The 21,584-nt window shown below is 38.1% G+C and overlaps 1 protein-coding gene across 3 annotated transcripts in view; it reads left to right on the top strand.

The window, feature by feature from the left end:
• The window catches only part of Pafah1b1 (platelet activating factor acetylhydrolase 1b regulatory subunit 1), a 73,457-nt gene extending 55,987 nt beyond the window's left edge, over positions 1 to 17,470 (top strand). For all 3 annotated transcript variants that reach the window (XM_033762852.1, XM_010642121.3, XM_010642122.3), the window contains 6 exons: positions 3,488 to 3,656; positions 5,997 to 6,099; positions 6,912 to 7,140; positions 8,739 to 8,840; positions 13,191 to 13,347; positions 14,199 to 17,470. In XM_033762852.1, coding sequence (XP_033618743.1) covers positions 3,488 to 3,656; positions 5,997 to 6,099; positions 6,912 to 7,140; positions 8,739 to 8,840; positions 13,191 to 13,347; positions 14,199 to 14,272 — 834 coding nt within the window. In that variant the 3' untranslated portion in view covers positions 14,273 to 17,470. The remainder of the gene's footprint in view (positions 1 to 3,487; positions 3,657 to 5,996; positions 6,100 to 6,911; positions 7,141 to 8,738; positions 8,841 to 13,190; positions 13,348 to 14,198) is intronic.
• Positions 17,471 to 21,584: the final 4,114 nt, after the last annotated feature.

The raw sequence follows: 21,584 nt of genomic DNA, 5'->3' as shown, positions 1-21,584 counted from the left end.
AGGCAGGTGCGGCACCACTGAGCTGAATCCCGGACCCATAAAAAGTGTCTGTCCCCCCCCCCCCACAAGAAAGTATTTGTAATTGCATTATTTAAATTTTTGTTACAAATTTTTTTCTTTTTATTTATTTATTTTTGTTTGTTTTTGAAATAGGGTCTCACTATGTAGTTGAGACTGACCTGGAACTCACTTTGTAGCCCAGGCTGGCCTCGAGCTCTCAGCGATCCTCCTGCCTCAGCCTCCCAAGTGCTGGGATTACAGGCATGCGCTACCACGCCCAGCTCTTTTTCTTTTTTGAGACAGGATCCTACTGTATAATTCAGGTTGCTGTGAACTCACAGTGATTCTCCTGATTCAGCCTTCCAAGTGTAGGATTACAGGTGTACACCACCACGTCCATCTCTTAAAAATTAAAAAAAATTTTAAATTAATGCCTACTAATTGAATTTATGGAGTACAATGCCACCTTTTATTAGAGTTATACAATGAAAAATGATCATATTGGGGTAATTACTATATCTTTCACTTCAGATATACATTATTTCTTTGTGTTGGGAACATTTAAAATCATTTTACTGCCTATTTGGAAATAATTGTTGTCAACTATGTATAGTTATCCTGTTGTGTTAAAGAACATTAGAAGTTACTCCTCATAAGGCTGGGGGTTTAGCTCAATGTCGCTGCCACCTGCCTCACAAGTGCAAGGACCTGAATTTGATCCTCAGTACCAAAAAAAAAGTTATTCCTCATAGACAGGGAGGATGGTGCACACCTGTAATCCTAGCACTTTGGGAGGTTGAGGCAGGAAGATTGCAAGGGCAATTTAGCAACTTATTGAGACCCTGTCTAAAAAGAAAAAGAAAAGGCTGTGGGTATTATTCAGTGCAAAGGTTCTGTTCAATTCCAAGCAGTTGCACCAAAAGGAAAAAAAATCCTCCTAACCACCTATACCTCAGTACCATTAACCATCCTCTCTCCAGCCCTCTTGCCCAGAACTAATTCTTAATGTAGTGTTTAAAAATTAATCAGCATGCTGGATATGGTGGCACACACCTGTAATCCAAGCTGCTCAGAAGGCTTGATACAGAGGATTCAAAAGTTCAAGGCTAGCCTGGGCAATTTTGAGACCTTGTCTAAAAATGAAAAGGTCTGGGGATGTGTATAGTTCAGTGGTATATTCAGGAGGCTCTGGGGTCAATCCACAGTATTACAATATACAAAAGAAATACCAAAACCTGCAGAAGTGTGTTCAATACGCAGATGGAGGATTGCCAGCTTTAATGTATAGGTGCTTTTTGATTTACGAGGGGATTAAGTGTGACCTCATTTTTTAAAATTAGTATGTGTTTATAGTATATGATTACATTCATTGTGGGGAGTGGGTACAGGTATATAACATTTCTTAATTCTATTGTCTAGCCTATTTTAAACATTCTCAGAATACTTAACATAGTTCTGCATTTGTGCAGAATCATCTTACACAAAGCCCACATTATAGTAAAATGTTGAATAGCTCAGATAATTTATTGAATATTGTGCTAATCATGAAAACCAGAATGGTAGTATGGGTATATTTCTGTACTGTCATAAATATGAAATTCATAAGTCAGGGGACTATCTGCAGAAAGTGATTGAAAAATACAGTGAATATTTAAAAATTAAAAATAAACTATTAACAGCCAGTTGTAATGGCATGCATCTGTAACCCCAACACTTGGGAGACTGAAGCAGGTCAATTGCTATGAGTTCAAGGCCAGCCTGGGCAACATAGTGATTTCAAGGCCAGCCTGAACTACTTCGTGAGCCCCTGTCTCAAAAAAACTGAAAAACAAAGCAATAAAGTATAATAACATTTGTTTTTTTGGTACCAGGGATTGAACTCAGGTTGTTGCACTTGGGAGGCAGGTGATGGCATCACTGAGCTAAATCCCTGGCCCCAACAAGATACTTTGAGGGAAAGACTGCATTTAACTTTTATTATAGCATATTGTTAATATTTTTTATTAAAAAAATTTTGTTAGTATGTTTTTGAAGAACATCATTCATCATGGGGAGTTGAATCCATGTACATAATACATCTTAATTCTATTTATTTCCTCTTTCCCCCTCCTTCCATCTATTTTACTATTGTTAATCTCTTACTGTGCCTAATTTATAAATTAAAACTTTATTATATATAATCCTCGTAGATATATATATATATATTCCTCATATATGAAAATACATACATAGGGTTTGGCACTACCTGCAGTTTCAGGCATCCACTTAGGGATCTTGGAATCTATCCCTCATGAGTAAAGGGAGACTGCTCTTGTAGCTATGCTTCAATAAAAAGTGGAGTCTTGCCTATAGGTAGGATTATGTGGGTTTGTATTGCCTTAATATTATATTACAACATTTTTGTCATTTACTTTTATAATCAGACAAAAGGTACATATCAAGAAAAATTCTTATGAAACTTAGAAACTAAACAGTATGTTAAGATTTTTAGGTTTTATTTACATTTTCAAAGTGCATTATCTGCATTTCCCTAAATTGAGCTACACTCAAGTACAAATCAGTCTATATTCATTGTGGATGCAATGAAGTCAGTTTGATTTTAGAGTGTGGGATTGATACTGGTTAAAGACTGACCTCAGACTAGCTTTTGGCCATCAAAATTTAGTATGTTCTTGAGCAAGACCTGTTTCTAGTATTTGTTCTTGGTAACTTTTTATTCTTTTAGAAAAAAATATTTTAAAAGCTAGGCGTGGTGGCATACCCCATGTAATCCCAGCACTCTGGAAGGCTAAAGCATGAGATTTGAAAGTTTGAGCCCAGCCTAGGCAATGACCTATGGAGACCCAGACTCAAAATAAAAAAATCAAGGACTAAGGATGTAGCTTAGTTTTACGGTCCTGGGTTCAATCCCCAGTACCACAAAAAAGAAAGCACAAAAGCCAAAATAAAAATTCTTTAAAAAATGTAAGTAGAATTTCATTTTTAAAATTCACATTGATGTGCTTTATTAATCTGCTGTTCATTGACAGTTTACATCTTTAAAAAAATCTTTCCTTGTCCCTTTAGATGTTTGAACTCTCTACTAGTCTAATACTCTGTTTTCCCTAATATTCTGCATATAACCTGTTACAATGCCTCAAAACTTTTTTTTGCCCTTGAAATTTTTTTATGTCTATTGCTATCAGAGTAGGAAGGGATTAAAAGTTGTGCCTTTATATACCTTATCACTAACATAATTAATTAGTCATTTAAAATACTCTGAAAATATAACACTAAAAGTCCATTTTGATAATTACAGAATCAATTTTCCTACTTTCTTTTTTTTTTTCTTGGTGAGAATCAATTTTCTTTATACTTATAGATGTGCTATTTCTAAGATTATTCTCCGATACTTGTTCCAGTTATGTGCATGGTTGACTTAACCAAGCACAAATGTAGATGAGAAAGTGATGAAATGGTGATAACCAAGTTTCTCTTCGCTTGACAGGTGTGGGATTATGAGACTGGAGATTTTGAACGAACTCTTAAGGGGCATACGGACTCTGTACAAGACATTTCCTTTGACCACAGTGGCAAGCTTCTGGCTTCCTGTTCTGCAGATATGACCATTAAACTATGGGATTTTCAGGGCTTTGAGTGCATCAGAACCATGCATGGTAAGAGGTGGAGGATAATAGTTCAAGTAATTAGTATGTTGCATGGCGCTTGAGAGAGAAGAATATTGACATTCAACTTTTAATTGTCTGAAGAAACGTGTAATATAAATAAATACTCCATGGATGAATCACTGGTTGAGAGTTTAGGTTTTAGTATCTCTTACTGGTTTACAAAAAACCTTTTATTTTCACAAATATTTTTGAATTAAAACAAAAAAACTAGTAGGTCACCATTCTGTCTTTGAGTAAAAGAGAAAATTGTTTCTTTTACTGAGGGTTTTTTCCCCCTCAGTTTTTTTCAGTTGGGAAACAAGTCTAGAGAGTAGGCATATTGAAAGCTAGAACCCAGATTCTTTTACTTACTTTTAAATGTTCCAGGTACAGTAAATTGTCCTTGTTAGCCTGTTTTCTAGGTCTTGTTGTGGACAATTTCCTGAGGTAGTGTGGTTTTGTGGAAGTAGCATGAGCTTTGGAATCAGCTATCTGGGTTCAAGTTCCTCTTATTTGCATATAGCATTAGGAAATTTTAGCTTCTATCATCTGGAAAACAGAGGTAATAATACTTAAGTCAGAGTTGTCTTAAAGATAAAGTAAGGTCATATACTCACATCATTTTGATAGAAGGTACTCACCAAGTAAGGTTTTTTATTGTTCATTTGAACATTATGAAATGTGAATGTTTAGATTTTAAGAAATTCATCATGAGTAATAACATTTAAAAAAATAGATTATCTGGTGGCTTTAGCATGAATAAACTTATGATTATGTGGAAGGTGTAATTTGAAGGGTTTTTCCATCACACTTCCAATTAAATGCATTAGAGAAATTCACTCAGTTAAAGGAACTCTGGCAAATCTTTTTGTAAAGTCTATTTGTATGTAAGCGGACTATAACTTGTTGCTCTTAAAAAGAGTTCTTTCTACCCATTGTATATTCATTGAAATAATGTATTTACAAGGACTCTAGGGGTCTCTTTTTAACCCCTGTGAACATCTACAGCAACAGGAAGATGGTTCTCAATCACTTTATGTGTATGTGTGGTAACAGTGGTACTGTGGTTTGAGCAATAGCTCCCACCTCTTTTCAAAATTTTTTCATTTTTAGATAGCATCTTGATAGGTTGCTCAGGCTGGACTCAAACTTAACTATCCTCTTCATTCAGCCTGCCAGGGTGCTGGGATTACAGGCATGCACCACTGGCCTCAACCACTGCTTTAAATAGAGAATCAGATTTCCTGTTTTTTCTTTTTCATTCTGTTTAGCTGTATAAATCTTATCTCTTCTTTATATCTTAGAATATCAAGCATAAGGGCTGGGGTGGCACCATGCCTGCCTCCCAAGTACAAGGTCCTACCGGGGATTTAGCTCAGTGGTTCCGCTGCCTGCCTCACAAGCACAAGGTCCTGAGTTCGATCCCTGGTACCTCCCCCTTCCCCAAAAGAGACCAAGTACAAGGTCCTGTGTTCAATCCCCAGTACCAATAAAAAAGAAAGTCAAGCATAAGAAATTTTGTTTTCATGATGTTTGTGTGTAAACATTCAGACTTACTAATGTGTACAAATATATTCACTAAGGGCCAGGGATTTAGCTCAGTGGTACCACTGCCTGCCTCATAAGTGCAAGGTCCCAAGTTCAATCCCCAGTACATACACACACACATATATATATATTTGCTTGCTTTTTTTTTTTCCTGTTTTTTGAGACAGGATCTCACTATATGGTTCAGGCTGGCCTTGAACTCACTATGTATCCCACACTGGCTTGGAACCCTCTGCAATCCTCCTGCCTCAGCCTCCTAAGGGTAGGATTACAGGCATGTGCCACCACATCCAGCTTATTAGTATTTTTTTTTTTTTTTTTTTTTTTTTTTTTTTTTTTTGAAGACTGTCTTGCTCTTTGGTTCAGGTTGGTCTCAGTGATCCTCCTGCCTCAGCCTCCCAAATGCTGGGGTTATAGGTATGCATCAACAGGCCTAGCTCCATGATCTCTGCATTTTAAAAAAAGTTGAAATTCAAGTTACTAATTCTTTACCTTTTTTATGTAAATCTGGGTATTTTACCTGATTTAAATAAAGCTTGGTGTATATAAAATTTGCTGTGAGCTAGACATGGTGGTGCATGCCTGTAATACCAGCACTTGGGAGGCTGAGGCAGGATCATTGAGCAGTCAAGGCCAGCCTGGGCTACATAGTGAGTTCGCAGACACCCTGAACTACATTAGCACAACCCTGTCTCAAATAAGTAAAATTAAAATTTCCTGTGACATTTGAAATCCCATAATAAACTTAGTTTCAATTGCTCTTGGTGATATATTGCTTGATATATTTTTATGCTGTTTTAGGCCATGACCACAATGTCTCTTCAGTAGCCATCATGCCCAATGGAGATCATATAGTGTCTGCCTCAAGGGATAAAACTATAAAAATGTGGGAAGTGCAGACTGGGTAAGTAGGCTTATTTGAAAAGGCATTATCTAAGGCAATACTAAGAAAATAATATTGTGTCCCAAGTGTTCAGTAATTGTGACTTTACTCCAGAATGATTACTGTGACAGTTACAGTATGTACTTTAAGTTTAAGGGCTAGCAGTATAGTTCAGTAGTAAAGTGCTTGCTTAGCATCATGAGGCCCTAGGTTCAATCTCTAACCCATAAAACAAACAACTAAGTTTGATCTTTAAATATCCCCCCACCCCCCAAAATAGAGACACTATATGAAAGACTGTTGAGACACTGTATGAAAAACTCTTCTGTGCAATGGCTTATTTTCTCTGTGAGCTTCTTTTAGGTGATCTCTCTGTGAATTAAAGTAAAATGTAGATAACATTTGGGCTGGTATAGCCCTGGTAGTTTGAATTTCATTACACTTATAGTTACACTTGATTGTTGTAATAAAACCTTAACTGACCAGTTTTTCTCAGATGAGTAGAATATACAGTACCTTCTTCCAGTGTGACTAGAAATATTTTTGTTAGGTTTATTATATGTGTTTAGTTTTGAAATATTTCATTCCCCTATATATTTGACTTTCTAAATTTTGTTGACTTAGCTAGCTTTATGATATTCCTCTCAGCTTATTTTAAATGGCATTTGACTTTCTAGCCTTGCTCCTTTTATTAAGATCTCACATTTGTTCACTTTACTTGATTGCTTTAAATTTGAGCTGTCTGTTCATCCCAAATCATATGTATTTTTATATCACTTCTGGAAAGTGTTCTCATGATAGTCATTTACATTATGAATTGTTTATTTTGCCAGCTACTGTGTGAAGACATTCACAGGACACAGAGAATGGGTACGTATGGTGCGGCCCAATCAGGATGGCACTCTGATAGCCAGCTGTTCTAATGATCAGACTGTCCGCGTATGGGTTGTAGCAACAAAGGAATGCAAGGCTGAGCTCCGAGAACATGAGCATGTGGTAGAATGCATTTCCTGGGCTCCAGAAAGCTCATATTCTTCCATCTCTGAAGCAACAGGATCTGAGGTATGGTGTAATTTATATGATATTTTATGATTTTATTACTAATACTTTAGAACCCTACATAACTTTTCTGATTCTCAGTTTCAAGTCTGACTGAACCTTGAGACTGTTACTCTTTCATGTAGTTGTATTTATATTTTTTTAGCAAATGATTATTATTGCTTATTATCTGACCTTTTTTTTTTTATCTGACTCTTGATTTAGTGTGTATTGGGGATGGGCATTCTTTTGAAGAACAAAAACAAGCACTTAAATTTACCAGGCATCCCACTATTACAGCAGTAAAGCAAGCAGTGCAAAATAAGCTTGTAGGAGAAGTTAAAGTTATCTTTTGGGATAACCACCTTTTTTTTTTTTTTTTTTTAATTTCTTAGATGAGCTTTTTTTTTGAGACAGGGTCTCACTGTGTAGTTGAGACTGAGACTGACCTGGAACTCACTGTGTAGCCCAGGCTGGTCTCAAACTCACAGTGATCCTCCTGCCTCAGCCTCCCGAGTGCTGGGATTACAGGCATGTGCCACCATGCCCAGCATAATTTTTTTATTTTTAATTTTTGATATCAGGAATTGAACTCAGGACCTTGAGCTTGCAAGGCAGGTGCAGTACACCACTGAGCTAAATCCTGGGTCCAGTCATTTTAATTTTGAATTTATGATGAAATGCAGTTCAGTGTTTAAAATGTTTTAAATAAAGACTTTCATTTGGAAGCCTCAAATACTCTTTTATCTTAAAAATACTTGGCCGGGGATTTAGCTCAGTGCTTCTGCTGCCTGCCTCGCAGGCACAAGGTTCAATCCCTGGTACCAAAAAAAGAAGATACTAGCTAAGTGTAGGCTTTGTTACATTTCCTTGTGATTATTCATTTATACTCGATTAATATCTATATTTTGGTGAATAAGTTATAGTTGTCAGAATTGGTCATGTTTCTACAGAGGCATTCCTATTGTAGATTTTTAAAAACTATATTTTTTGGGGGAGGGTACTGGCATAAAAACTGTATCTTAATAAACAAGGAAAAATCTCCCCATAAACACACACACCAGAATCCCAATTATTTTTAAAATAACCTTTTGTTGTGGTCTATTTTGGCTGGCCCATTACATTTTCTGATTCTTTATACTGCCCTCTGGTGGTGGTTATTTATCATGTTACAAAATTTTATACTAGTTGAACTTTATATAAAACACTGAATTAGTGTTTTTTGTTTGTTTGGGGGGGTACTGGAGATCGAACTTGGGACCCTGTGCTTGTGAGGCAGGTGGTAGAACCACTGAGCTAAATCCCCAGCCCTAGATAGTTTTTTAAATCCTTTTTGATTATACCCAGAGCCTTGTATGTGCAAGGCAAGCACTCTGACCTCAGCATTGATTACGGAAGTTTTAAATAGTAAATCTATAATATGTTGGTGTTATCTGGGTCCTTCCTGTGTGTAGCCTGAAAGTCTTAATAGTTTAAAATAGCCTGGTGTCAAAAAACTTGTGTATTTCAATAGAATTTTTTTAAATGTATTTTAAAAAATTGGAAATATAGATGACTACTAGCTAGAAACCATTTAAAGTCCTTAACTAACTTCTTACATGCAAAAATTATTTTTTTTATAGACTAAAAAAAGTGGCAAGCCTGGGCCATTCTTGCTGTCTGGATCTAGAGACAAAACTATTAAGATGTGGGACGTCAGTACTGGCATGTGCCTTATGACCCTTGTAAGTTTATATCTCTTTCTCCTTTTTTTTGTTTTGGCGTCTTTACTGTTTCTTTACTTTTTAGATTTGATGCTTTGTGGTATCTTATTAAACAATCTAGGGCTGGGGGTTGAGCTCAGTGGCATCTCACCTGCCTTGCAAGCACAGGCCCCGAGTTTGATGCCCGGTACCAAAAAAAAAAAAAAATTTTTTTTTTGAGCTTTTATAAAAAAAGATGATTTTCCTTAAACTTTTGTAATTTCTTTGATATAGTTATGTGCAAATTGTATAGAACAGCATAAAGAATCTACAAAGCCAGTCATTGTAAGTTGGGGAGATCATAGCCCACTGTATCTTTAAATAATGGTGTGGTATATCTCTGGAGAAAATACTTTTTTTAATAGACATTTTCTTTTGGTATTGGAGATCAAACTTGGGACCTTGAGTTTGTGAAGCAGGCAGTGGAACCATTGAGCTAAATCCCCAGCCCCTTTTATAAACTTATTTTTGAAGTTAGGTCTATTTCACTAAATGTTTATATGAGTTATTTTAACTGTTACCTTTTTGTTCATGTTATCTAGTGTATTTGATTTATGTTACCAGCCTGAAGTTAATCATTCTAACTTTCGTTTGGAAATTCTTATTTCACTTTAGGAACATTAACATTGAGATTTCCATATGAGATTATATAAATGGTAGAAGGGCTTATGGGTATTTTGTTTTGAATAAGGGATTTCCAAAAGGATCTGTGGTGTTACTGTTATAATAGCAATTTTTATAATTTGGCATATGTTTATTTAGAGATTATTTGGGTGCTAACCATACCTTGAATATGTAGAATATCACAAGACACGTAGAAGCATTGTCAGGAATCTGTTAGTGGGCTGGGGATTTAGCTCAGTGGTTCTTGCAAGCGCAAGGTCCCGAGTTTGATCCCTGGTGCACAAAAAGAGAAGAATCTGTTAGAAGCATTGTCAAGAATTGATCTCTTGGTGCTAGGAATGTAGTTCAGCACTGTACCTGCCTGGCAAGTGTAAGGTCCTCAGTTTTGATTGCTGGTATCAAAAAAAAAAAAAAAAAATCTCTTGGCTGGTTGTGGTGGCACATGTCTATAGTCCCAGCAGTCTGGCAGATTGAGGTGGGAGGATTGTCAGTTCAACCCATTCTGGGAAAATTAGCAATTTGGTGAGCCATTCTCTCAAAATTAAAAAAATTAGAATGAGGGAGAGTATCAGTATGAAGACCCTGGGTTCAAAATGTTTTTTGGGGGTATGAGGGATTGAACTTGGGGCCTTGTGCTTGTGAGGCAGGTGGTGGCACCACTAAGCTAAATCCCCGGTCCCCCAAAAGAATTTTTTTAAAGAATTGATACCTAGTAGTGTTCTGAGCTGAGTTCAGTTATATAATGCTGCTGTTAAAAAAGTGAATCTATATTTAAAATCACATAGTAGGGCCGGGTGTGGTCGCACATGCCTGTGATCCCAGCACTTGGGAGTCTGAGGCAGGAGGATCGCTGTGAGTTTTGAGACCAGCCTTGGCTACACAGTGAGTTCCAAATCAGAAGACAAAAGACCTTCCCCTTGAATATATTTTTTTTCTTTTTAAAAGTTAGTTCTTTTGTATTCCTTTTATAAAAGTATTACAGTCAGCCAGGCATCATGGCACATGCCTGTAATCCCACCACTCAATATGTTGGGACAGGAGCATTGCAAAGAATTCAAGGCCAGCCTGAACTACTCAGTGAGACCAGTGTCTTAGTTTCTTCTCTTACTGCTGAGACAAAATACTCAACACCCAAAATTAAAGAGGGAAGGTTTATTTAGCTCACAGAGGTTTCAGTTCATAGTTGGCTGGCTCCAAGGCAGAGTGGCACATGGCAGAGAGGTTATAGAGGAGAAACAGTTCATTGTACACAGAAGACAGCAAAAGCAGCAAGGGATCTTAGCAGAGTATTTCTGTCCCTTTTGTTTTATCCAGACTACTTAGGGTGAGGAGCACTCACACCCTTAATCCTAGTGCTATTGAGCCACCATGAATCAATTCAAGCATCATATGCTCTATATCCAGCCACTCTGAAAAACCCCACCTATGACCACATGAGGCTTTGAGGGGGACATCTAAATCCGTACCATAATACTCTTGTCTCAGAAAAAATAATTGTGGCCATTTCTATTACAAGAACATGTAGAAAAGCTGAAAAATAAAAATCACCCTCATATCACACTGCCTTATCTTTGAAGTATGTTTTTGTAGACTGGTGCTATCTAGTACAACTTTGTGAATGACATTCTTTGTATCTACATTGTCTAGTAAGACAGCTACTAGCTACATACAGTAATTGAGCTCTTGAAATGTGGCTGGTGAGAATGAAGAACTGAGTTGTTTTAGTTTTTGTAGTTTATATTTAAACTCTAGTAGCTGACTACCTTGTTGAATTATGTTCTTCTAAATCAGTTAACTTTTTCTTAAATTAGTACATAAATATATTTCCTATAAAATGGTATCATGCCACATAATACTGCTTTGCAGCAAACTTTTTTTTTTTTTTTTTTTTTTTTTTTGGTACTGGGGATTGAACTCAGGACCGTTCGTTGTGAAGCAGGCACTGGAACCACTGAGCTAAATCCCCAGCCCATGCAGCAAACTTTTAATATAGAAAGTGTGTGACACTTGCTCCAAATGTCATTAGCTACTCTTATGCACTGTATACATTTGTGTGTGTGTGTTTTTTTTAATATGTTTGTTAAGTAATCTCTGGGCATGTCCTTAATCATTTCTCAGGGTACATTGCAAAAAGGTGAAACTGCTGGGACTAGGGATTGAACTGTGCTAGGCAGGTTGTACTGAACTCCCAGACCTTAAAAATTTTAAAAAGTTTTTGCTGGCTCACAAGTGCAACGACCAGAGTTTGATCCCCGGTACCCCCCCCAAAAAAAAGTTTTTGCTGGCCTGGGGATTTAGCTCAGTGGCTCTGGTGCCTGCCTCGCAAGCTCAAGGACCTGAGTTTGATTCCTGGTGCCAAAAAAAAAAAAAAAAATTTTTGCTAAGTTGCTCAGGATAGCCTCGAATTTGTGATCTTTCTATTTTAGCATCCTGGGTAGCTGGGGTTTCCGAATTGTGCCATGGCACCCACATGTATGCGTGTGTGTTTTATATAAAGAGCAGAGTCTTGCCAGCCATGTTGGCACATCCCTGTACTCCCAGCACTTGGGGGGCTGAGGCAGGATGATCACTGTGAGTTCAAGGCCAGCCTCAATTTCATAGTGAGACCCTGTCTCAAAACAACTAAAAAATTAAAAAATAGATTAATAAAGAGCAGAGGCTTGTTGGGTGCAGCAGTTCGTGTCTATAATTCCAGCTACTTAAGAAACTGAAGCAGAATTAAAACTTCAAGGCCAGGCTGGGCAACTTAGCCAGACCCTGTCTCAAAATAAAAATTAAAAAGCTGGTAGAGTGCTTGTTTAGAATGTATGAAGCTGTGCATTCAGTCCCTAGCACCACACACACAAGTTGGGGAAACAGAATACTTAAAACTTTCAGGATCTTTCTTCATGTGCTTGGGATTGAGCCCAGGGGACTCAGACCTGTGAAGCATGAGTGATGTCAGTGAGCCCCCCTCCCGCCCCTTTCTTTTATTTAAAGGCAGGATCTCAGGCTTGGCTGAAACTTGGATTCCTCCTGAAGCAGGATTATGAGTTTGCAACCATGCACTTCTCTGTTTCTCTCAAGTGCTGAGATCATAGGCCGCCATACCTACTTGGGCTGTTATCTTCTTAATAATTGATTTATGTCCCCCTTGGTTGATTCAGTGATGGCACACGATTGAAATTAAAATCTTTTAAAAGAAAAATGTAATAATTCATTCCAGGTTTTTTTTTTTTTTTTTTTTTTGGTGCCGGGGGAATCAAAGTTGGGACGTTGCACTCACAAGGCAGGTGGCGGCACCAGTGAGCTAAATCCCCAGTCCTTCAGTATATTTTTTTCAATCCCTTCTGGGCACTGAACCCAGAGCCTCTGCACTGGTATACATCTCCAACCCTTTTTTATGTTTTTATTTTTTTATTTTGAGACAGCGTCTTGCCAAGCCACTAAGTTTACCCCAGCTGGGCTCAGACTTGCCTCCTTCAGCCTCCCAGAGTACTGGAATTACAGGCGTGTACCACCTCACTAGGCTTGTTCCAGTATTTTCAGTTAAAAGATTTTTGTTCACTTGCTCTTTTTGCAAGTAGCATTTTTGTAATGATACTTAAGAGGAACCCTCTTTGCATTTTAAAGAATACTGTTATCATAGTCTATGTGTAGTAATATTATTTGACAGATGTTAAACAATTTATCAATTTACTAAGTCACGTACTTTTTTTTTCCTTTAAGGTGGGTCATGATAACTGGGTACGTGGAGTTCTGTTCCATTCTGGGGGGAAGTTTATTTTGAGTTGTGCTGATGACAAGTCCCTACGCGTATGGGATTACAAGAACAAGCGATGCATGAAGACCCTCAATGCGCATGAACACTTTGTTACCTCCTTGGGTATGTATGGCATTATGAGATTTCTGAACAATTAGATTTGGAGTGCCAAATGTAACTGAGGTTTAGGTACCCTTATGAAGTTTTCTGGGTAAGAAATGACCATATGCTTTCAAGGAATAGTAGAGATGGCAGGTTAAAACTTTGTGGATTCCTACCAATTGATTTAATTCCTCTTTACATCATTAACTTAAAAAAAAAAAAAACTTTCTCCATTATACAACTGGTTTTGGAAAATAGAATTGTTAAAAGGATGCTTATCTTTCTAAGAGGTGAATCTTCTCCCCTGCTAGTTTGTAAATTTCCTCAAAAGAAATCTTACTCAACCTTTTCCTCTGGCACCTATCTATATTAATGTGTGAATATTGCTATATGGGTTTTAACTATGTATTAGGAACTCAAATTGTATTGAAATTTTTTAAAAAATCCTCAGTATCATCTGGAATTTAAGAGAGTGAATACAGTAAGGTGTGGATGAGCCTGATGGTGGTGAGATAAGGTCTTAGTATAAAATGGCAATAATGCTTACTTCACAGGAATATTTGAAGGATTAAACAGGAACATAAAGCATTGGTACTAAGACTAGAACAGTTAATATTAAGTAAATGGATACACTGAGACTGTCTAAATGATTCAAGCCCCCATGCACTAGACATTTTTATTGAAGTATTCACATAGGATTTAATCATTCTCAGCTCCCCCAACTCAGTAAATTTTGTTCTTTCTTGGTGTGTGGATATATGTGTATAGAAAAATACCAGTAATCTTAGCACTTGGATTTGCTTATTTGTAGCTCAGGGAAAATCATACCTGGTTTAATCTGTGTTGAGAATGAGCCTTTCTTTCTCTTACAGATTTCCACAAGACAGCCCCCTACGTGGTTACTGGCAGTGTAGATCAAACAGTAAAGGTGTGGGAGTGCCGTTGAGTGAGTCTCATTTGGTCCCTACATCCTTTTCTCCTCTGGATGCACTCTGATGATACCATGGTTACCCCATTGAGCTCTGTTTAAATAAATATTGTCCTTTCATGTAAATTATTCTGGATGTAGATTGAGCTTATTAAATGTTACACACAAAGTATTCATGCATGGTGAATCCAAATTGTATACTGTAAATTTACATATGTTGTCTAGAAGTACCATAGGGTTTGAAAACCTGGGCTGGCATTGGTCACACCAGGCCTACGAAGGCAGAAGTTGAATAAATTGAACCTAGGGCACTAAATTGAATAGTTGACAGTGTCACTTTATGTTGGGTTATTAATTCCTGTTTTTTTCTTTCTGCTATGTGTTGGTGCCTGACTTGATGGCCTCATTCCAAGGAAAGTGGTGGTTATTAGGACTTTTTCTGAAATGTATATCTATGTAACATCACTTAAGTGTGCTTAATAAATCTTTAAGGATGTTAGACAATGAGGCTACAATTCAAAGTCTTCTGAACCATCTGTAATTAATGGGGACTACACCTTGGAAATTTTGTCATGACCCATTTGCCAAATCAATAGGATATGTTTGTTTTGGCAAACTTTCAAGCAAAGGCTAGTGGTATATTTATGTAAGAAAATGATTGTAAATCTCAGAAAAATCTCAGCAGCTAATAGCAAATCATTTCTTTCATTTGGGTCTTAGTGCTTTGTAAACAGGTTGAAAACACTGTCATACTTTTAAGCGTCTATTTTCCACACTAGACATACTTCTAGTCGTATTCTCCATACTATTAGACTGTATAGTGATGTGACTTCCAAGTAGAATTTAATCTTCTCATTGAGTGTCATGGTACAAATCACTATTTTTAATGTTTTTTAGGGATGTGCAATGTGCATTACATAAAGACAAATACAGAAAAGGTTATGTTTGCCCACTTTAAAGGAGTGCAAGAAATAGATGTTTTGTTTTTCAACATCAATCTGATAAAAATTTGAACTGTTTCACATACAATTTTTAAAAATGACAGGGTTTAATGGAGCGTGCTTAAAAACGTACTGTTTTCACCTTTTGTTTATATGTAAATGTTTATAAGTATATGGGCCTATCTATAAATGGATAACTCTGTATATGGCACACATACAACCTCCATGTCCTTGGGTCTTAGGTTTTGAAGAAGTGCTAAAATGTACAAGTAGAATAAATCCTGCTGTGGAATACCACAACTGTGCTTTAGAACAAACCCTTTTTTATCATCGTAATGCTTCTGAAAACTAGGTCTAACTCTGGGGGGGGTTTTCCCAGCTAAAGGAAAATCACTTCCTTTATCCCCCTACCCTCCAGTGTAGCCATTCAGCATTTTACACATCCCCGATATATTGTATATTTTGATCCAAAATTACAACAAGTTAGTTTAAGAGAATTCTTATCCATGACTTTTGGAACACTGTTCAGTTGTTCGGTGTTAATAATAAAGAATCCCATTGCTTAATTAATGAATAGTTGTTTTTTTTTTAAGAAAATCATTTAAAAAGTTAATGAAATTTAACAGTTTTTTTCTGAATTGCATTTTATTCGTTTATGTAATACATGATTTTTTTAAATGGCCCTTTTAGTATTTAATGGAAATTTGGTTCCTAAAAAAGACAAAGGGTGAGTTAATGTCTTGTAGATACACACACAGAGAAAAGGCCGTATATTTACTAGAAGCAGCTTCATGTCTAGCTTGTGTCTTTTTATTTGTCTGCTTGTTTTTAATAATTCCTAAGAGATGTCTCTGGAAGGGAAAGTGTTTCAAGAATTAATGGCTGTTTTTGAGGACTAAAATTACATCTTAAGCTAATTCCTTAAATACAGTAAGTTAATTTTCAGGACAATAACGCCTTCAGAACCCTGCTTATATTGAGAAGTTTTTTTCACCCTTAGCTGTTCTGACTGAATTTTTCTACAGAAGCTATGGAAAATATCTTTGTTCTTGTTTGCTGCTATTTCCTTTCCTATTTCAAGAACTATAAATACATAGAAATGGTGCATCTTAACATTTGTTTGTACATGTATAAATGTCTTGTATTTTAATTCATTTTAGCATGTAGCAACATGAATTGTTTAAGGGTAAGCCACAACATCTAGAAATCACTCACAGATATAAACAATAAAAGAAAAATGGTACCATGCAGAGGAAACAAAGCTGCTGTTCACTGGGTTTGTTCCCCTGCAGCATACAGTGACTGTCGTCAAAGGAGGAGAAACAATTACTCTGTAAACAAAGTATCCTTACTTGAGAGATTGCCACAGCCTGCTGCTGCTTAGTTTACCAGACATCCTCCACTTAAGAAGCAGCGAACATTGAATCTCAGGGATGGACCACAACTGGATCCAAATGTAACGAGCCCTGTTTGAATAATGAAGGGGGGTGGGGGAGAGCATCCATGAGCATCCATCCACAATCTGGAATCAGATTTGCAAAGGTTTCTTGCACTGTTGTTTGACACTGCCCTGTTGATGCCCTTTCTTACTGTGTTGTTTTCTCTGTCTGCTGTCTAACCCTGTGCCTTGCCTGGGATAAGGACAATGATGAGGTTACTGGTTTGGATTGTAAGTAGAAGACTTTAATTGGTTTAGAGGGTCACTGCTGCTTTCTCAAATTGGCCACTTATTAAGAAATAAAAAGCTGGTAGAATTGCATCCTCAGATGATTATTGACTTTTTAATGTGTGTGAAAACAGACATTCCAGTGCCACCCTATATTAACATGCCCAAGAAGTCCTAGCTGCACTCCCAAGAGTGACAGTCTCAGAAACTGGCATAGACATCCCTTGGAGAATAGTTGCTTTTGACATGGCATCTTGCACTTTAGGAGACCTTAAATAAGACGGTCCTGTTTTGTCTGTGTGGTGTGACCAGTGGTGTGCCCAGAGCACTACCCGAAATCTCTAGTGTTAGCAAGTTGTCCCGGGCTGTGGAGCGTGCACTGTAGTCCTTTGGAAGCTTTGGCTCTAGATTCACCAAGCCCAGTCTCCTGTCAGCGCCCTGCTCTCCACTTTGCCTCTTTCTATTTCTCTGTGAACTTCCAGGTAATATCACTCATCGAATAGTTTTTTTTTAATTTAAAGAAAAACTATTTAAAAATAAAGGATATTTTGTGGACAGTGGTGGCTTGATAATCCTTGAGCAACTGAAGTTTCAATTATAGAAGGAAAAGGCACTTGAAATGGTTACTCTTTCTGTCCAGCTGTAAATAAGTCCGATGTGTTAATTAATCTAGATGATGCAAAGAAGAATCTCCTGGTAGAGAAGCGACATGTACAAAATTGATGGAAAAGGTTTGTTTTGGTTTTGGTTTTCCCCCCCAGTGGGGCGGGGGGGGAGGGCAAGCTAAATGTACAAGTCACAACTGGACTGAACTGGCCTTTTGATCTTTCCACTGTATCATGTAAGTAGCTGCTTTCTTGTCCTGCCTGTCCTTCAGGCATCCCTAAATCTCACTCTGAAGATGTTAGAAATAAAATCTTTGAGTTAGAAGTTGATCCTGACACTGACATGAAAGCATGCGTTGATTTCACATGAACATTGCTGAGATGGTAATTGGAGAGGACAGTTCCCCAGATTGTAAGAGTTAACTGAAGATATTGACACAATTTTAAAAATCAGTAAAGGAATGTATATAATATTGCTCTTGTGTTTTACAGTAAGATTTGTTGCTCTCAGACTGTGTAAAACAAAATTTATTCATGTTTTCTGCATATTAAAAAATCTTATTGTACCAATTGGTAAACTATTAAATGCCTATAAAACTAGATGTGATTTTCTTTTTTGTGTTCTTGTGCAGATTAAATCAGCAGGAATTGGGGCTCTGTTCAGCAACTGTCACAGAGCAAGACAAGTTGGTAGCAGGGCCTTAGTGGATGGTGCCTGCAGCAGCTTTGCTGTCAGCTGCCCTCCCATAGTTTGGAGGAAGCAGCCCTGCAGTCTGCCCTGGGGGTTTGCATTTGAATTACAGTCTTACCCTCTTCCTCCACCTGCACATTTTGACAATGACTACTGCTGTGCCACTGGAGGGCTGAAGCCAGGAATGACCTGGCACAGCCCCTCTACAAAGATTTTTGTCCTGAATATAAGGAGCCCTACCCTTTTTGTTACTGAATGAGCTCTTCTGGCCCTCTGGTCCAGTGGGTTGTGAAGATCCTCATCATGTTTTTCAAGTTTGGTTGCGCTGTACTGAGATTAATGTCCTCAGACTTCTAAACTGGTGTCTTAGTGTTTCCAGGGTGCCCGTGAAATTTCCAGCCTTTTTTGTGTATAAAAGAACATGTTAAGGCAGTGGCTGTCTTAAAATCCAGCTGTTTTCCTGCCTCCTATTGCAAATAGTTTCCCCTGAAGAGAAGCTGGACTTCTAAGCAACGAAGCAACTTGCCTGAAATTAGGATAGCCTAAATGTTGCAGATCTCCTATTTTTATTTTCTAATTTTTCTTCTTGGGCTTTGCTTTTCTCCCCTAGAAGAGAGCCAAGTGTTGGTCCTGACCATTTTCCTAAGGTAGAGTTACAGCTTTAGTTTAACCATCCTGAAGTGCTGCTGTTAAGTATTCAAAACCTATGGTGCTTCACAAGAAACTGCCTTTCAAATTCATGGCCATGCCTGTCCTTTGATGGCGATTGAGGGATAGGAAAGTGGAAATAAGTGCTGCATCCTGGGTATGATGGCTATTCCTGCTGAGTCTGGTGGAAATTGACACGTACAGACCAGAATCCTCTATGACTGATTCTACCACCCCCCAGCATCAGATTACCTGGGATTTTGTCAAAAGTGCAGATTTTAGGACCTCTCTTCACAGGATAGATTCCTGCAATATCTAAATGACTTCCAAATTATTCAACTTTTGACTAAAGAAATTTGGGCAGAAGTTGCCCCACAGCTGAGATTTGAACTCAGGTGTCCTTCCAACTTTTCACTCACTTTTCCCTTTCTGAATATTCGTAAGGCTATTCTCAATCACTTGTTCCTCTCAGTGAACTCTGAAGTGGACTAATGGCATTTTGAACATTGGTTAGGGAACCAACATTTATTTTCACACACATCCTCTGCTGGTATCTACCAGTGCATTTCATGGACAAGTAAACTTTATAGGAGGCAGGGCCCACATGCCAAAGATCTGTGTCAAAAGGTTAGCTGGGGGATGGGATTTAGCTCACTTGTACTGTGCCTATCTGGCAAGCACAAGGGTCTGAGTTCAGTCCCTAGACCACAAAAAAAAAAAAAAAAAAAAAAAAAAAACACAACTGGGACTTTGAAATACTGGTGCTTTTTCTTTTACCCAGTTCTGCTTGTGTAGTTCACCTTATCAGCATGTAGGGAGGACATTCTTAACACTTTTAAAAAGAATTCTTAGACTATTCTGATAATGTAGGAAAGGCCTTATACCATCACCCTTAAGCCTCTGAATCACCACCTTGCACCCTTCCTCACCTACTGTGGAGAGCTGAGAATGGATAAATAATTGTTGCCCAAACATGCTTACTTGAGAGAAACCTATAATTGTTCTGTATGAAGGGACCATCCTCACCTCAGGGCAGCTGTATCCTGAAAGCTCTGCATCTGTGTCTGATCCGTTCTAAATTAATGGATTACCAAAGTAAGATTTAAATCAGTGGATTACCCCCCCAGCAGTGAGAGTATTTTACTTTACTCTTAATGGCTACCTAATTTGATTTGGTAGTTTATGACCCTGTCAGGAGGGACAAGGAAATACTAGACCCCTTCAGGATACCACCTTCTCAGCCACAGGATGTGGGATTTCTCACTAAAGTTTTCCGGGTGTGGTGGTGGTGTGCCCAAGTCGCGAAGTCCCCAAAGACCACCAAGGAGTCAGGTCCAATGCAATTACAAGAGTAGTTTATTGCAAGCTTGAGCCTGGACCCTTGGGTGTCACTGTCACAGCGGCTTCTGACCGAGAGCCCAGACCCATCTTTGAAGCAGGGTTATATAGGGTTAGGGAGATTCTTTTTATAGGTCCTGTTTAGGACCTTTATAGCTCTTGTTTACTATTGGATATGAGGGGTACTGGGAGGGCACTTACTGGAAAATTACTAATGCCTACATTCATAAAACCCTCTTTTTTTTTTAAAGAACATCTGATTTTGTAAGCAAGGATATCAGCAGGTGGCTACCTATGTCATCTATGACTAATACCTATATTGGCTAAATCAAATTATCTTAAGCAGGGCGAACTCATCTTTGGATTATAAAAAGAGGAACAGAAACATAGGGTGGAGGCCTAACAGCTGCCTAAAAAGAGGAACAGAAACACAGGGAGACTGTCATACAGAGTGTAATTATACAGAATGGAATTTTTGCAGCTCTGTTCTGGGCAAGGGGTACAGAGGGAGCTCACCTTGACCTGAAAACTTGGTCTTTATAGTGGCACATACCTGTAATCCCAGCACTCAAGAGGCCGAGGCAGGAGAATTGCAAGTTTGAGGCCAACCTGGGCTACACAGCTCAAGGCCAGCCTAAACTACAGAGAGAGACCCTGTTTCAAAACTACATACTTTGGAGAGTAGGGACATAACCTTTCAGCAATCTCCCCTCCACTCTTTGGTGCTGGGGATTCAACTCAGGACTTCTACTCAGGACTTCTTGCATGCTAGGCACGTGCTCTACCACTAAGATGTACTTCCAATGCTAATATAACTGAATTATTAAAGTACATATGTAAGAAATCCAGATGAGAAAAATGAAAGTAATTAAAGGTGAAGGTGTGGCTCATGCAACTCAGTTTTCCATGAGTAATTAGCTGCCCATCCACAGAGCCGCCAAAACCTAGCAGATGCCAGGTCTCACACTAAAGTTCCTAGATACCACTATTTACTTTTATTAAAAAGATGAAATCTCAGAGCCAGGGATTTAGCTCAGTGGCATTACACTTGCCTTGCAAGTGCAAGATCCTGAGTTTGAGCCCCAGTACCAAAAAAAAAAAAAAAAAAACCCAAGGAAGAAAGTTGATTTTTCTACCTGCAGTTTCAATTTCCTTTAAAACAACTTATTTGGATTGTCAGGTGTCTGCCAACACTAACATGCTTAAGGGAACCAGGAAAAGTGGGCCTCTCAGGTGACCAGTAGACACAATGGTAATTAAACCCAAGGCACTCGGCTTTACATGATGCTCCCATTCCGATGTGCTCTGAAATGTGACACGTGTTCACTGGGTGAAGACCACAGGAAAACATGTTTAAGGCACCACCTCGAAATTGTTAAGGAAAGGTAACATGCAGGGGGTTTAGGGTCAAGGGAGTGATAGCTATCCTTAGGTTCAGGAA

This window comes from Fukomys damarensis, unplaced genomic scaffold (assembly GCF_012274545.1).
Source record: "Fukomys damarensis isolate Sample0158 unplaced genomic scaffold, DMR_v1.0_HiC HiC_scaffold_13, whole genome shotgun sequence".
NCBI lineage: Eukaryota > Metazoa > Chordata > Mammalia > Rodentia > Bathyergidae > Fukomys > Fukomys damarensis.
The sequence above is the reverse complement of the archived record's forward strand: the minus strand, read 5'-3'. Positions and strand labels throughout refer to the sequence as shown.